Below are 16,804 nucleotides of genomic sequence, written 5' to 3' on the forward strand. Positions count from 1 at the left end.
TTTTTCAGATGTCTTGCAAATTGTACAATACACCATTTCAAACCACGTTGGTTTCACCTTCCACATAATCACACACCTGGAAATCAAAAATCCGATCCCTAGAAAAAAAAAGAGAAGAGAATGAATGAAAATGAAGAAATGTTAATATGTAATGATGTCTTATTTTCATGTAAAATATCAATTAAAATGTACATGTTAACACACGAGTAAACTTTACGTTGTAGATTTTATGTGCCAGCATTTTATGTAAGAGAATACTTCATGTGGAAGCTACTATTTCTAGGCGTTTTAAAATGCATGAGTTAACACACAAGAAAACTTTGCATGGTAGATGTATCAACATGTGACTATGTGGAAGGTGCGATTTCTAAGCACTGTACGTACAATGTACGTGTTAAGCCACGTGTAAACTTTACGAAGTAGATGTAATGTGTCAACATTTAATGTAAAATGTACATGTTAACACACGAGTAACACACGAGTAACACACGAGTAAACTTTACGTGGTAGATGTCAGGTGTCAGCATTTTATGTAAAATGTACGTGTTAACCCACGAGTAAACTTTACATAGTACATGTCACGTGTCAACATTTTATGTAAAATGTACATGTTAACCCACGAGTAAATTTTACGTGGTAGATGTCATGTGTCAGCATTTTATGTAAAATGTACGTGTTATCCCACGAGTAAACTTTACATAGTACATGTCACGTGTCAACATTTTTTACTCTTGATGTGTTATGTGTGAATATATAACCTTGAAGTCATATTGCAGTTTCAAATTATGTCATACCGGGGTATCAAATGTCGTGTTTAGCCTTCGTAGAATTGCTGAAAAACTTTTCATATTCAAAATCTTAACATTTAAATTAAAACTTTGATTATCAGGTAAAACTTGCAATTAATATAAATCCTGTGTTTTGTATTCGAAACTTCTGATATTTTCTAAATATCCCATATAATATCCACATTCAAAAGTTTGTCAGGTATTTCCAATGTCATTTGTTTCCATTTCCCCAGGTTTTGAATATCATTAAAATGAGTTTGAACAATACTATGTCTGTCATGTCATGGCATTCATGAATGGTGAACATGTATTGATGATAAAATAATTCGTCTTGAGTTTCTGTATTGAATCGTTTTCATACAAATGACATTGGGAGACTCTATTGCAATGTTAAGCATACTCATGGTCGTTGTCATGGATACTGATCCATCCATGGAAGTTCTTGTTATTATGGTCTGTAGTTACCGATAGACCTCCATCATAGCTGTTCACAAACCCCGTGTCTTGACAGTCTTGTCTAATGCGACCTTAAAAATCAATACTATAAACTTTAAACAAAACAACAGTTGTTTGATCAGCTTATCAGTTGTCATTTCAATAATTTAAACCGAAAATTCACAATTAAATCCTCATTTGAATATATTTTAAGAATAATGAAGAAATATTCCTAATATTCTGAGTGACAGAAGCAAGTACTGAGAATGCTGTTAGTGTGACTCCAGTTAATACTTACCTTGCATCGTACAACACTGAAATGCCCAACGTCTATCCTCATGCCCGTTGTCATGGATACTACGAACGCCGTTGATGAACCCCTCCCCAGGACACTCGAAGTCAAATGGTTGATCAAAATCGTTGACGTAGCCTGTTGTTAGATTGAGAATGGTAATTCCACACCAAATCAATAATCACATCCTCCATATTGGAATTTCGGAAAGGATTCAATTAACATTTTGGAAAAGTATTGAAATGCATTGACATTAAATAAAAGTGTAATATTATTTCGTAAAATAGCCAAGAAGTGCTATCATTAAGTTAGTAAAATGATGTGTTATAATTATCTAACGTCCATTCACAGCAGCCGCCAGTCTTCTGATTATCAGAATCCTGCTCAATGTTCTTCATATTAGGTAGGTTACCCTTCGAATTGAATTGCGCACGGTTTGATTGTTGTACCAATCTCAATGTTCTTGCCACGGGTGGCGACGTCGGAAAAACCCTACCATATATTACCACACTTTAAAGAAGCGTGCCGATGTTGCTGATCCCATGCTCAATACCAGATCTCATCATACACATGTTATTCACCATATGACAGTAAAGGAATGTATTCCTCTTATTTAACTTTATAAAAGCACTATCAGAATCAAACGGGACAGACCTCCATAAGTTATTTTTCTCTGTATCTTCCCCAGGCTGTTTAATTGCTCCAGACACACGTTTGTGGAAATATCCTCAGTTTTAAACTGTTTGGTATATAGACGATATGTAATGGTCCCCTGTTTTATAACATATATATTTCACGAGTATGACAAAATATCTATATTTTTCACGAGTGGAAAGCACGAATGATATATAAATAATTTGTCCTTTTCATTTTATTACACTTTGAAATAATAATAATAAAAACAAATGAGAAAAGCCGACCTTAACATCAGGTCGTATTCTACCATTTTATGCTGTTATCTGGTAGAAATCGCTTACAAAACTATTTTCATAGTAAATAAGAGAAAAAAAGAATTGTACAAGTGAATGTTTTGATGGAAAACGAACTTATTCAACCTACGTTATATCATCACTCGAACGTTTAATATCATATATATATTTCACAAGAAATTCATACTATCTGTATTGTTCACGAGTGCGATAATTCACGTAGTGAGAACGAAGCACCGCCCTGGTTGAAAGTACGAAAGTAATATCACTGGTATATCACTGCAGTGAGGATATAAGTTATTTTCTAAAAATTAATAATTTTCTATATTTCACTGGCAAAAAGTATAATAAATCAAAAAATCATTTTTTTCCCTTAAAGACAAACATTTGACATAATTTCATTCAGCAATATTTAACAAATACAAATAGGCCTTATTAATTTGTAATCATACTCACAGCCAATAGTAACAGATATACACAAAGGTCGTAGATTAAAAAATCAGCATTGATGAGGTGATGTAAAGATAATATTAGTTGATATTATAAAAACGAGTTTTGTCTAGTTTTGTTTCACTATTTTGTACTCGGTAACTTTATTGCGACAACGTGTACGTGTGTTTTTATGTAATTTGTTTTTTGGGTGTTTTTGAACACCAGTGATACACCGGACTCTGTATATGACCAATCATAAGGAGGGATGATCAGCCGGCTACTTAAAAGGAACAATTTATATAGCAAACGAATAGATAGGTATGAGTTTTTGAGTCTAAGAAATTGATAAAAAATTATATCGCTTATATAAAACACATTCAATCTTGTTTACATGTACCTGTCCACTGGCAGTTATGAACCATTGCTACGGCATCATAGCAACCCATCGACCATACTCTGTCCTCATGGTGGTTGCTGTGGTGACTAGACAGGTGCCGTAAAGTCTTGTTTCCTTGGCATGAAAAATCCATTGGATCGTCATAGTTATTAACGGTTTCAATAAGGAATGCCAATGTCACAGATAGACCAACAATCAGGAAACACACCAAAACCTGAACAGACATTACCTGAAAATAACACACAAAAGTATATCAATAGTATGTCGATTAAAAATATTACATTTTTTTTTTATGAAATTGACAAACACCTAAAAACTGATTGAAGTGCTCTGTGTTTGCAAGTCTTTGCAGATAAGGTCATTCTTTTCTTTGGAAATAGTGGACTTGTCGACAAGGTATTAATGTAATTCTAGATCAACATTACGAACATTTCTCTCAATTTAAGTAGACTTTGATATTATCTACAGTGACTTTTGATACTTTTGTAAAAAAAATAGATGATATCATTTAAAATCGAGACTTAATTTACTGAAATGTATTTTCGAAATGAAATGAATGTATTTTTGTATAAATTGATGGCAAATATAATAGTCAATCGGTGTAGTCGCTTATTCACAAGAAAAGTAATACCCATGATGATTTGTATGGGAACGATGCTATTATCACATTGAAGATAAGTGATAAAAAAGTTATATAAAAACAGTGAAAATGTACATCGATTAGCTTTAATTTGAGTTCTTATATAATGGTTATAATTCTTACAGTTCTTCATACAATACATTTTAATGTATCTGAGCTATTAAGTGCTGAATTATCATATCCTCATTCACGTACATAATGTGTATCTTCTATTTTGTACTGTTGTTACCATGTGTAATGTTTTAATATGCATTACCATAGAAGATTTTGCAACTCAAATTATTTTCTATTTCATTAGATAAACTGATTAGCGATCTGGTCTACCTGGTCAGTAAGACACTGACCGCAGGCGAATCTGTGAATTATAATTAAATTACTCATGTATTTTATAGTTTTTTAAACATCGATGGCCATATTTCTAATCAGTTAGGTTCTCGACTCTGTCCGGAACACGTCGGGTACATTTTTGATTTTCAACAATACCCTGCCGTCTAGTCACAAAGTCATCTGCATTAAATTTAAAAAAAAATAAACTGACACGAAATCTTATTCCTATTTTTTTGCCTGGACAAAATTCCCGTTGAAAATGTGTTTCTATTGTTCCCATCTTGTCTGCCACCTATTTACAACCTACAGGTTTCAATACCAAAAATAGCCAGTAACAAATATTGTAATATTTATTGTTATACGCTGTTGTGTATCGTGGTATGTTGGACTGTATCATGTGTATAAAATATTATAATGAGTAATACATTGCCATGTAGAAGTAAAAGTGATGCACTGTTTAACTTTGTTAAGATTAAAAGTAACGTGTTCTGTGATATGGTGCCGCCTACAGTCGGTACAATATGCTTTATAATTCGTGTGTACATTATATAATATGACGCAATGCCTAGGATGTTATAAGGAGTAAAAGGTGTTTTGTATACAATACAATGTTATAAGTATAGAGACTTGGTCTTCCATACATAATTGTGGAATTTCTCTCTCATTTCTTTTCGATGTAATTAACACAAAACATACCGTCATTGGCAGCTTACCTTCATAACGTAGAATTAATTTGCGCCGATGATCAACGCCAAGTGCACGATAAGAAGAGACGAACAATAGATCTTCAATAACAGGATGTAGATAAGAATAATTGTAATGTCAAATTGACAGATGGAAAATAAAAAAGTTTTCCTATCCATGGACGACCTCCATACCACATAGTTCTAGAGCACCTTTACTGCTAAATAATGTACTTACGTACATGTAGGATTTGATGGTACTGTAAAGGACCGTCAGTAATTAGTTATATGTGATTAACCTGCAAAAAATGGCAATGAATTAGTAAATAGATATGCAGATAAAAATATCCGAGAATCGTCCTCGTGTTGTCATTATCTCCAATGACGAACAAACAAAAAATCCTAGAAATGTCCATCTGGTTTTATTTTTTCTGCTGCGTAGTAAACAGAACTATCTGAGAAACATATAAATATGTATTCATTACCTTCTATGCGCTTGATCACCAAGAGAGAAATATACTAGGCCACTTTCACAATCTACTTAGCAGACACTTGCGCTGCGGATTGTCACGACTATTACGCTTATAAATCAAATCGATTTTCAGCTTAATTTTTTCTGCTAAACAGTATGATGAAACCATTGTGTGGTTATCAGAGTTTCATTTTGTTGATGTCGTATTACATAGTGGGTAGAGTCTGCAGTATTAATGACAGCTGGTTTATAAGGTACCAAGCAATGTCCCTAGTACATAGGATGATTTATATAATAAATAGATATGTCTGTGTTATTTATGACTGTCCAAGACATCTGAGGTCTAAAGAGTCTCTGATTACATGGATTGTAAATTATGTTGTCCCCCCTTAGTCATTGGGTTTCAAGTTTTCTGCTTTGGTGCGATCTAAAATGTTCTAACCTGCTTTTGTTCTGTTTTGACGTAGTAAATGTAATATGATGTTAATTCCTAAGCAGGTTTTCAAGAAGTGACAAAATTTATTCTTCTTATTCAGAATGTTACAAACTGGAAAATGGATAAAGAAAAGATGAAGCCGTATTGTTTTCAGGTTAAAGGTCGACCTATAATGATTTTCCATCAAAACTATAATAAAATGAAAGTGCAAAGAAAAGACAACTCGTTTAAATGTTCGTTTTTCCTGCATAACGTTTGGAAGACAATATAATCACAGAAGCAATTATGTAAAACCTTTTAATAATCTACAAGTAAATTTATCGTAATGTAAATGTATACAGAACTGATAATAACATGTATATTTTAAACTTTTTGTAAAGAAAATATGTAACAAATTAAGTATATATTAATACAATTTCTGGGGCTAGAAATATCTGTATAATTGATATTATATAAATGTTCTTTGTAAGAAGGAAAATCTATAATTAATTGATTATATAAATATTCTCTTTCCGAGAAAGTTTATTTGTAAATAATTAAGTGTAGATATTCTTTTCCGGGAAGAGCATTTACATATGATTAGATTCACACGGAGACTCCTGTAAAATGGACAAGGAGAATGAGATCAAGTATATGTCTTCTGCTTTATCGAAGACACTCACCATATACATCTTGGTCAAACAAAGTACGTACACACAAGATCTGAGCCAATTAAATGTGTTCATGCTGAATGTAAGACCCTCTTTTACAAACTCATTGCCATTAAAATATAAAAACAGACATGTTTATATAATATCCGTCAAAAGATAATCGCAGGTCTTCATTGTCAACTAGGAATACCAATATTTTATCATTATGTTCAGATTCCTGTTAAGTTAATATAAATATTTTTTCAAGCGAAGCCGAGATATAGATACAGCCTCGTATTTATCAGACAAGGCACTGACCTTCTTTATTTTGTATGTATACCTATTATCCATCTTCAGTAAAATCTAACGACTTTGCTAAATCCTTGGAACCCGATACATAAGTAATTAAAATCTTTCAATGCAACTCAAGAATTTCAACTTCACCGTATAGTTATTTCGAACTACTGGGATTCGTCAGTGATACAGTGGACCTGAAGTATTGAAACTTGGAAAGCTGTTGTGAAAATTCAAAATAACATCATTAGGTTTCCTTTTTTGTAGATTACATGTATTGAACTGGAGTCACTTCAGCCAAGACATTTTGAGTGAGTCTTTGAGCATAACTGAAACAAACAACACAGTTTTTCCACTGATAAGACATTCATTCAGGTTGAAGGGATATCTTATAAATGATTGATTAGTAATTAATTTGAATGCAGATGACAATGACATACACTGAAAGCAAGGATTTTCCCATCAGAATTTTAAGAGGAGTCAATACTAAGTATTATCATTATCATCACCTTAACGTGTGGTAAAATCGAAGCCATACATGTCTATCGGGCCTTTTCAGGAAACGTCGTAACTTCGACTTTATCCACTAGCATTAATTTGTCAGTATTTTGCCAGAGTCGTTTGTTGGATCTTGTCCGATGAATGATTTTTTCGTCACTTAAATCAACAACAGTAGCATGAACGTGTCTCTCACAAATAAGAATAATCGGCTAAGTCCCTGTGTAGTTGACTCTCACTTATCTTTCTACATTTAAAATGTAGGTAAAGGTACAGCTCCTTAATAAAGCGTGTCGGCCTATCTAAGGTAATTTAGTGTAGTAGTATTCATTCATGAACTGAGAAGGAGAAAGTATTATGGTACCACCGGACGGAAAGGTCTTGTCATAAGGAACACACATGCCAAATATTAAAGCCCTACCTCTTCTGATGCAATAATTATGACAATATTAAAAATTTTAAACTATAGGTCTAAGGTCACGGTCAAGGTCACACGGCACAGTGGTTATGAGCAAGGTTAAAGTTTACGATAGACAAACAAACAAACAAGCAAACAGTCAGACCACAAACGGATAGCACATCCAGGGGCATAATACGTACTATTCCAGTATATAAATCCTTACCATTGGATTCATTGGAAGCTAATTTAAATGACGTCCTACACCGTGTTGGAATTTAACACAATTTCTACCGTTTAACTACAACTTGCACCAGGACATGAATCTTTCTATATGACATCACATGACCGAGTTTTTTTAGTCACCAGTAACACATGTGTATTCTGTATAGATGTATCCTGTTGACCATCACATCACATGGTGTTACTTGAATTTCCAAATTCTTAAACATTAAATTTCCTGTTTGGTGATAACAGTTTTGACGAAAGTTGGTCCATTCACACGCAGGGTGGTTGATTCAAATATGCAAAATGTCATATTCAATTTATAAGTTATAAGATCAGATATATTTCACAAAAGGTAATTGTTGTACACGAAAATAGCATCTATAACCAATGTTTAACAGGGAACATGAAGAATTGGTCGTTTCATTAACACACAAAAAGGTTGTTAATATTTAAACTGTTTATTCAACATTTATTCTTAAAGTTACATTTCGTATTTTATAACAAAATCAAATAATCCTGCATAGAATATCATCTTAATAAATTATCATTGAACATATCACGTCGATATAATTTAATTGTAAGCAAACGTCAACACAACAAACACGAAATGTGATTAAAAATGATTACGTAAATAAAAAAAATTAGAAGCTTCAAATAACATCATACATACCTGAAATCAAATCACGACACAAATAGTAAACCAAAACGTATAACAATAAATTACTTACACAATAAGATATCAAGATGCCCGCATCTTTGCTTTAATTTCAGCTATTTCACAATAAATCAATAAAAGTTTGTAAACAAAAAGATCAACTAACCAAATGCGACAAACACTACATGGGACAACTCACTAGACTAGATGCCATGAATTAAAGTCAAGGTCGTGTCTATGAACCAGTATATGATGGGACACAAAGTAACTTATCATGCCTTTCCCTTGAAAGCAATGCAACACAAACTATGTATACATAGGTATCTCATACAGAAATGAGTAAATAGCTTAAAATGTTTGTCGAAATGAATTTTATAATCTTTTAAGAAACACGTACGTTTCTATACCAAAGTTATAGTTAATCACGTTTCAATTATGTCATTGTGATGTTTAATAGTCAGCATTGTTATATTGTCTGTTTATTTTATTATTTCATCGTTTTGTTGAAAAAAAAGATGTATTAGAGTTATTAAAGTTATAGAGGAAAACCAGTAAAGTATCTTCAAAACGAAACAAAAAATTCTTTTAAAGAAGTATTTTGTGATGGTTGAAATGTTCATAGTTTTTACGACAGCTTGCGAATTATTTCTCTTTGACTTTCATTCACAAGGGATAATTTCTTTCCAGATGTTATCTCAACCTCGTTAACATAACACACCACACAAAATATTTGAAGTAAGCACTGTAGCGTCTAACAAATGAACTCATCTTCACATGCAAAATGTTTGGAATATATGTCTTTGATTTAACGTACTGGAAACATGGTAAATGTTTCCTCCAATGTTCCGATGTTAAACTAGGACATCCTTGAGGTTTGTAATGAGTGAGACACTTATTCTATGGCTATTTCTGTTTTCAAATAATGTTTACGATGTATATTGACAGCTGATATGTTGATAATACATCATATTGACCGTACGAGGAAATCATGATAATGAGGACATCTTAGAATCAGTTTTAAATCTCGTACAGGATTGGTGTATTCTTCAAAAGTATGCTTTATTAAACCTATACATCATTCCAACAGATGTCCAAATACTCATCATTGTTTTACAAACTGGGGTCAATATCAAATGTCTTAAATATACGGCGACAACATGTTTATCATCTCTACTGACGTCAGTCGTTTTGACACTTGCCAGATCAATGTATCCTTACAGATGGCCAGTCAACATCACTGATACTAGTGTCGCTTTCATTCAGCAACTACATCTGAGATTTTTGTGATCTAAATACACGGTAATGCAAATATACTGCAAACGAATTAAGCCTCAATCTCTAAAAATAGTTGACGCCAATAAAAGATAAACACACTGACAATATAGATTTTGTAAAAGGGAAAATGCATATTTTTTCCTAAAAAATGATCAAACTGAAAGTTATTTGCGATGAAAAGTGGTTGAAACGTAAAATTTATTGTGTATGAACATCAATTCAAGACAGTTCGACAAGCATGGCATTGAAAGTAGGGCTGTTACATTAACAATACTTCATTTAACATACATGTAATTTGAAAAAAAGGAGAATTACTATGAAGTGAAAATAAATGCATTTTACATGGTGTTAAAAACATTGTGAAGTTGCATATTTTTACGGAAAGTCCCGAATATGGTTCTTATAGATACTGTCCCTATAACCTGGCGGGTACACCATGTTTCAGAATGAAGAAGACGACTAAATGAATATGAGATAAACTTATCTGTACGATGTGAATTTGATTCATTTTGATGTTCATGTATATACATGATATTGTGTTCATCCTAAATTTTTAAGACTTTGCATACACATATACCCATGGCCATGTTGGATCTAGATAGTGTCGTTTTGTAAGTAACACATTGATATTTAAAGCAATCACATATGTAATGTAATGGCACGCAGTGTACCATCAGCAGCTTTAACGTATTGCGTCATGACACGCGGTTTGTGCTCCTCTACCCGACTGTCGGGGAGAACATTATTCTTGGACGGTGAGTAATTAGACAACACTCGATTCGAGCCGATATTTCTTCTCCCCGATGAGCGTCTGTAGAAGCCCTTCACATGCCGTACTTTAGACGGAGAACTCCTTTCTCGATTTGTCACTATTTTAGCATTATCTTGTGACTGTTGATGTTCCCGTTGTATGAAGCCATCTCGCCAATTCCGCTGTGAAAGCCGAAAGCTGTCTCCAAAGGCCTCTAATATCCTGTCATTATTATGATCATTCACATAATATACCGTTTCAGGGCCAGTATGTTCTAATCTTTTTTCTGGTTTTAAATTCTCGTAATTAGGATCCAGAATATACATAGGGGGTGTTCTGTGAATATCCGAGTATTTTCTTTGCGAGCCACGTTCTTGCGTATCCCTGTTATGGAACTTTTGTGGTTTTTGTTGAAAGTGTTGACGTTGCTGCAACTTCACATTTGGCGCAATCTGTTCATTCGCTACATTTACATACGTATGTTGATCTCGATCTATGTTTTCATAAACGTGGACATGTTTTTTACGTTTTTGTCGACGGATGTCAGTGTCTAGAGATTCTGGCATTAGTACACGTATACTTCCTTTTGATTCGAGGTCATGATCAAAACTGTCGTTATAATACACTTGCATCCTGCTATTTTTATCATAGGCAAAATATCTAGTATCTATCGATGAAATGCTTTCGGAACACCTCGGACTTGTACAAACATCAGATATTCCCGAATCATCTTCAGTATCGCAAAATCCGGAGCAATTGTGCATTTCCCTTTTGGGATTTACAGACCTTTCTTTGACAACAATTTCCTTTTTTATTTTGCCATCGTCATCTGTAAATGCGAGATTCTCGTACAGATGTTCTGGTTCGGGCTCGATCTGCACTGTGTTGCATGTATTTTCCGTCACAGCTACTTCCTCAGTCCGAGATACCGAAGGACACCGGTTTTCTGGTTGGCGAGAACAACAAGATAAACACCACTGTTTCGCACTTGATGTTGACTGTCGACACTTTCTGTGAACAAAGGCCAGGAATATTCCTATCATGAGAAGACTTATGAAAGAGAAGCCAATGAGCATGTATGTATTTCGCTGTCGGTTTCCGCTGGTGCTGGAGGCATACGTGGTGTCTGTTATGTCAGTCGTAGCATTATTCATTTTTAACTGAAACAGAAAAAAAATTAATGAATGAAAAGTGATGAAATGATACAGATTAATGAATACTGATGCCATTGCAAATCTGAAACAAGTTAGTGAAACAGATTAATGGATACTGATGTTATTGCAAATCTGAAACAAGTTAGTGAAACAGATTAATGGATAGTGATGTCATTGCAAATCTGAAACAAGTTAGTGAAACAGATTAATGGATACTGATGTTATTGCAAATCTGAAACAAGTTAGTGAAACAGATTAATGGATAGTGATGTCATTGCAAATCTGAAACAAGTTAGTGAAACAGATTAATGGATAGTGATGTCATTGCAAATCTGAAAAAGTTAGTGAAACAGATTAATGGATACTGATGTCATTGCAAATCTCAAACAAGTTAGTGAAACAGATTAATGGATAGTGATGTCATTGCAAATCTGAAACAAGTTTTTACACTTTCATATCAATGTTATCTTATTCCATCAAGTCTTGAAGAGTATGATTCTTTTACAGCGGATATAATAAACTTTTTGCCTTTGAATGCAATACAGCGAATGTGCTAGGACGTTTGTTTGAACAAACAATATAAACAGATACCATAACACAATGTATGGAATTGATTATAGTCTAATAATTTCCCGCGCTGATTTGTTTTGTTTAAGAAAGTATCAAACAACATGCCATTTCTTTTAATCTCAGGACAAAGTCAAAGATATTTTTTTTCGGATTAATCTCAACATCTTTAAGATACCTAACAAAATCTAACGCACTTACCTAGTAGTATTCACGACATCCTTCATTGATTGCCAAGTCTAATGTATTGCTGATGTGTTGAAGACCCGTATGTAAATATGTGAGTCACGAGGACATTCGAACATATGGATAGATGAAATGAATCTTGTTGAATATCGATCTCACCGATCTTTAAGAGGCTAACAATAAGGGGCGTATTGAAAGCTACTTATACACTCAACGTCATAATATCTACATATATACACACAACAGTGCAGGAATTAGATTGCCAAGCTTATAACGTTTAATCTTCACAAGCATAATAGAAAAATAAAATACCCTGAAGTAAATAAATGAAAAAATAATAATAATAAAAAAAAAAAAAAAAAAAACGGAAAAAGGATTGAAATAAAATAAATAATTATAAAGTTATAATCTGATGTCGTTAACACAATACGCCTTATTTATATGTAATTTGACATTTCTGGTGTGTTATATGCCATATTAGGACATGATATATTAGACTGGTAAAAGAATGGAAAAAAGGTATACATAAGTACCTGTATTTGTAATGTACACGAATCTATATGATAGTTGTTCACACTGCAGTGCTGTTTATTTGTGACACACATCAGAATTATTTTGATATTTACCAGTACTCGTCGCAATCTTTAACGTTTACTTGTACTGATATATTTTGTAATAGAAAAAGAATTCTAACAGTTTTTCTTGAGACATTAGTAAAATAGCAGGTATAATCTGTTATAGATGTAACCTTTTCAGATGTGTTGAGTAGATAAGGTAAATATTGATCTTGTTAAATGGTAAGATCTGAGCACTGGTTTAACTATCTGAAAAAGTTGGCCATTAAAGATCAGATATTTTGAGTTCTGGTACAATTTTGTCTGAAAGGGTTGTCGGATACAGATGAGGTGTTCTTGGTTCTGGTACAACTGTCTGAAAGGTCTGACTGAAACGGATTAGGTATTCTGAGTTCTAGTACAAAAGGCTGAAAGGGTTGGCTATTAGAGATGAGGTGTTCTGGGTCCTTGCACAACCGTCTGAAAGGGTTGGCTGATACAAATGAGGTGTTCTGGGTTCTGGTACAACTGCCTGATAGGGTTGGCTAATACAGATGAGGTGTTCTGAATTCTGGTACAGCTGTCTGAAAAGGTTGGCTGATACAGATGAGGTGTTCTAGGTTCTGGTACAACTATCTGAAAGGGTTGGCTGATACAGATGAGGTGTTCTGGGTTCCAGTACAGCTGTCTGAAAGGGTTGGCTGATACAGATGAGGTGTTCTGGGTTTTGGTACATCTGTCTGAAAGGGTTGGATGATACAAATGAGGTATTCTGAGTTCTGGTACAGCTGTCTGAAAAGGTTGGCTGATACAAATGAGGTGTTCTGGGTTCTGGTACAACTGTCTGAAAGGGTTGGCTGATACAAATGAGGTATTCTGAGTTCTGGTACAGCTGTCTGAAAAGGTTGGCTGATACAAATGAGGTGTTCTGGGTTCTGGTACAACTGTCTGAAAGGGTTGGCTGATACAAATGAGGTATTCTGAGTTCTGGTACAGCTGTCTGAAAAGGTTGGCTGATACAAATGAGGTATTCTGGGTTCTGGTACAGCTGTCTGATAGGGTTAGCTAATACAGATTATGTATTCTGAGTTCTGGTACAGCTGTCTGAAAGGGTTGACTGATACAAATGAGGTGTTCTGGGTTCCAGTACCGCTGTCTGAAAGGGTTGGCTGATACAGATGAGGTGTTCTGGGTTCCAGTACAGCTGTCTGAAAGGGTTGGCTGATACAGATGAGGTGTTCTGGGTTCTGGTACAGCTGTCTGAAAGGGTTGGATGATACAAATGAAGTATTCTGAGTTCTGGTACAGCTGTCTGAAAAGGTTGGCTGATACAAATGAGGTGTTCTGGGTTCTGGTACAACTGTCTGAAAGGGCTGGCTGATACAAATGAGGTATTCTGAGTTCTGGTACAGCTGTCTGAAAAGGTTGGCTGATACAGATGAGGTGTTCTGGGTTCTGGTACAACTGTCTGATAGGGTTAGCTGATACAGATTAAGTATTCTGATTTCTGGTACAACTGTCTGAAAGGGTTGGCTGATACAGATGAGGTGTTCTGGGTTCTGGTACAGCTGTCTGAAAGGGCTTGCTGATACAGATGAGGTGTTCTGGGTTCTGGTACAGCTGTCTGAAATGGTTGACTGATACAGATGAGGTGTTCTGGGTTCTGGTACAGCTGTCTGAAAAGGTTGGCTGATACAGATGAGGTGTTCTAGGTTCTGGTACAGCTGTCTGAACGGGTCGACTGATACAGATGAGGTGTTCTGGGTTCTGGTACAGCTGTCTGAAATGGTTGACTGATACAGATGAGGTGTTCTGGGTTCTGGTACAGCTGTCTGAAAAGGTTGGCTGATACAAATGAGGTATTCTGAGTTCTGGTACAGCTGTCTGAAAGGTCTGACTGATACAGATTAGGTATTCTGGGTTCTGGTACAACTGTCTGATAGGGTTAGCTGATACAGATTAAGTATTCTGAGTTCTGGTACAGCTGTCTGAAAGGGTTGGCTGATACAAATGAGGTGTTCTGGGTTCTGGTACAGCTGTCTGAAAGGGTTGACTGATACAGATGAGGTGTTCTGGGTTCTGGTACAGCTGTCTGAAAGGGTTGGCTGATACAGATGAGGTGTTCTGGGTTCTGGTACAGCTGTCTGAAAAGGTTGGCTGATACAGACTGGGTGTTCTTAGTTTTGGTACAACTGTCTCAAAGGGTTGACTGAAACAGATTAAGTATTCTGAGCCCTCGGGCAACTGTGTGAAAAGGTTGATACAGTTAGAATAGAAAAAATTCAGGAGCATTTGATAAGGTAAAGATAAAGTACTTACTGTCAATGTAATGTCAAATGAATATGTCATTGCGACATTTAAGATATGTAAGAAACCCTATAAATACCCTATTGATTGAGGAATGATGTTGATGTGAGTTACACATACCATACATGCCAGTCATTGCATTCCTGCCTCATTTATCACCAGCCTCTCCGACAGTCACCATACCTGGTTATAAACACAATAGTCACAAACCTGCAACAGCTGTGGCCTCACTCTCCATCAGGACATACAGTGTAAAGTTCCATTTAGGATGTCTCATCAATGTACCTAATTGACTTGTAATGGAAGAATATATTAATGTACTTTGGGAAAACCCCGTTTGATGTGCAGATTAAAAAGGTCATTTACAATTTGATATTTTTATTATATGAAATACAATTTGTATCTAAATCGTGGAAAGATAAATAGTTTACCCCCAGGATTTGGATGGAGTAGTGAATTTTCATCGCCCTGCAACAATCTATGTATTTTTGTCACACTCTAAAGTCGAGATTGGGACTATAGAATGCAAAAGGGAATTGTATCTCTAAATTGCTGAAATCAATATTGATCGAAATTATACAAATAGCCAGATGGGATGTGCACTCATTTCAAAATGCAATGAAATTTATCCTTTTTGATATTGAATTATGTCAATAAAATGTCAGGTAGATGTGTGTGTTCTACAAGGTCGATATTTAGTTCACGATCCTTAATCTGTTGTTCATTACTGTGATTTGATTGGGCTCCGGGTTACGTATCATAACACAGCTGTTTCCAGTTTAACTTACAGATCTCACAAAATTTCAATTTTATTTCAGTTTAAGGTATGAGAGCATACGATGTTCTGAATTTTCTGGATTTTGTCAGAAAACAAATTCTCTGACATTTCGTTCTTTCCTGCAACATTCTGTCGACGTTACGAGTTGCTTGTTGCTCAAACCTCTTCCTCAATAAGCATTTGTAAAATTTAATTCAATCTACGATTCATCATAAAGTGCTGTACTTAATCGTTTAGTTATTTGGTCGTTACTATAATATGCATTAACCCACAAGATAACGAAGGGAAACACTTCCTCTTCAAATACTGAAGGGCAGAAGCTTTTCCAATTCAGTTTTGTATATGTTCTTAAATCTGTTAGAAAATTTAGACATCTCAGATCAGGAAATGTTCTTTTTTGTTTTTTTGTTTTTGGTTATTGTTTTCTTGTATTGTGTTTGTGAATAATTTTTTGTTTTGTTTTTTTGTTTATTGTTTAATTTGTTTTTTCTACACACCGAGGATGCTTAATGCATATATTTTATTAATTGTAGCAGCCTTTGGCCGGCAACATTGAAACAACTAAATCACACATCAATTGAAGATGGTTGATTCTTTAGACAAAAGTTTCCATGTTAGACTGAAAACCATTTCAGCTCTATATCTCTGGTCATCACTCTCTGTGTGGTGATGTCATGTCGCTTTTGAAACCTCACGTTAG

The 16,804-nt window shown here is 34.6% G+C and overlaps 1 protein-coding gene across 1 annotated transcript; it reads right to left on the reverse strand.

Moving 5' to 3' along the window:
- Positions 1–1,178: 1,178 nt before the first annotated feature.
- On the reverse strand, positions 1,179–4,959 carry LOC132546094 (hemagglutinin/amebocyte aggregation factor-like). Its single transcript, XM_060209791.1, has 4 exons — positions 4,954–4,959; positions 3,274–3,502; positions 1,522–1,653; positions 1,179–1,315 (listed from the first exon to the last, which is right to left on the reverse strand). Exons 1-4 carry the CDS (start codon positions 4,957–4,959, stop codon positions 1,179–1,181), a joined length of 504 nt encoding a protein of 167 aa, XP_060065774.1.
- Positions 4,960–16,804: the final 11,845 nt, after the last annotated feature.

The sequence above is a fragment of the Ylistrum balloti genome, unplaced genomic scaffold, assembly GCF_031769215.1.
Source record: "Ylistrum balloti isolate Yb309-2 unplaced genomic scaffold, AGI_CSIRO_Ybal_v1 Utg369874, whole genome shotgun sequence".
Taxonomy (NCBI): Eukaryota; Metazoa; Mollusca; class Bivalvia; order Pectinida; family Pectinidae; genus Ylistrum; species Ylistrum balloti.

Excerpts from the sequence above, each read along its gene's own strand:
- LOC132546094 (XM_060209791.1), bottom strand. Across the intron at positions 1,654-3,273 it reads TCATAACTGCCAGTGGACAG|GCTACGTCAACGATTTTGAT; the intron begins GTACATGTAAAC and ends ATCTAACAACAG. Across the intron at positions 1,316-1,521 it reads TCAGTGTTGTACGATGCAAG|GTCGCATTAGACAAGACTGT; the intron begins GTAAGTATTAAC and ends TTGATTTTTAAG.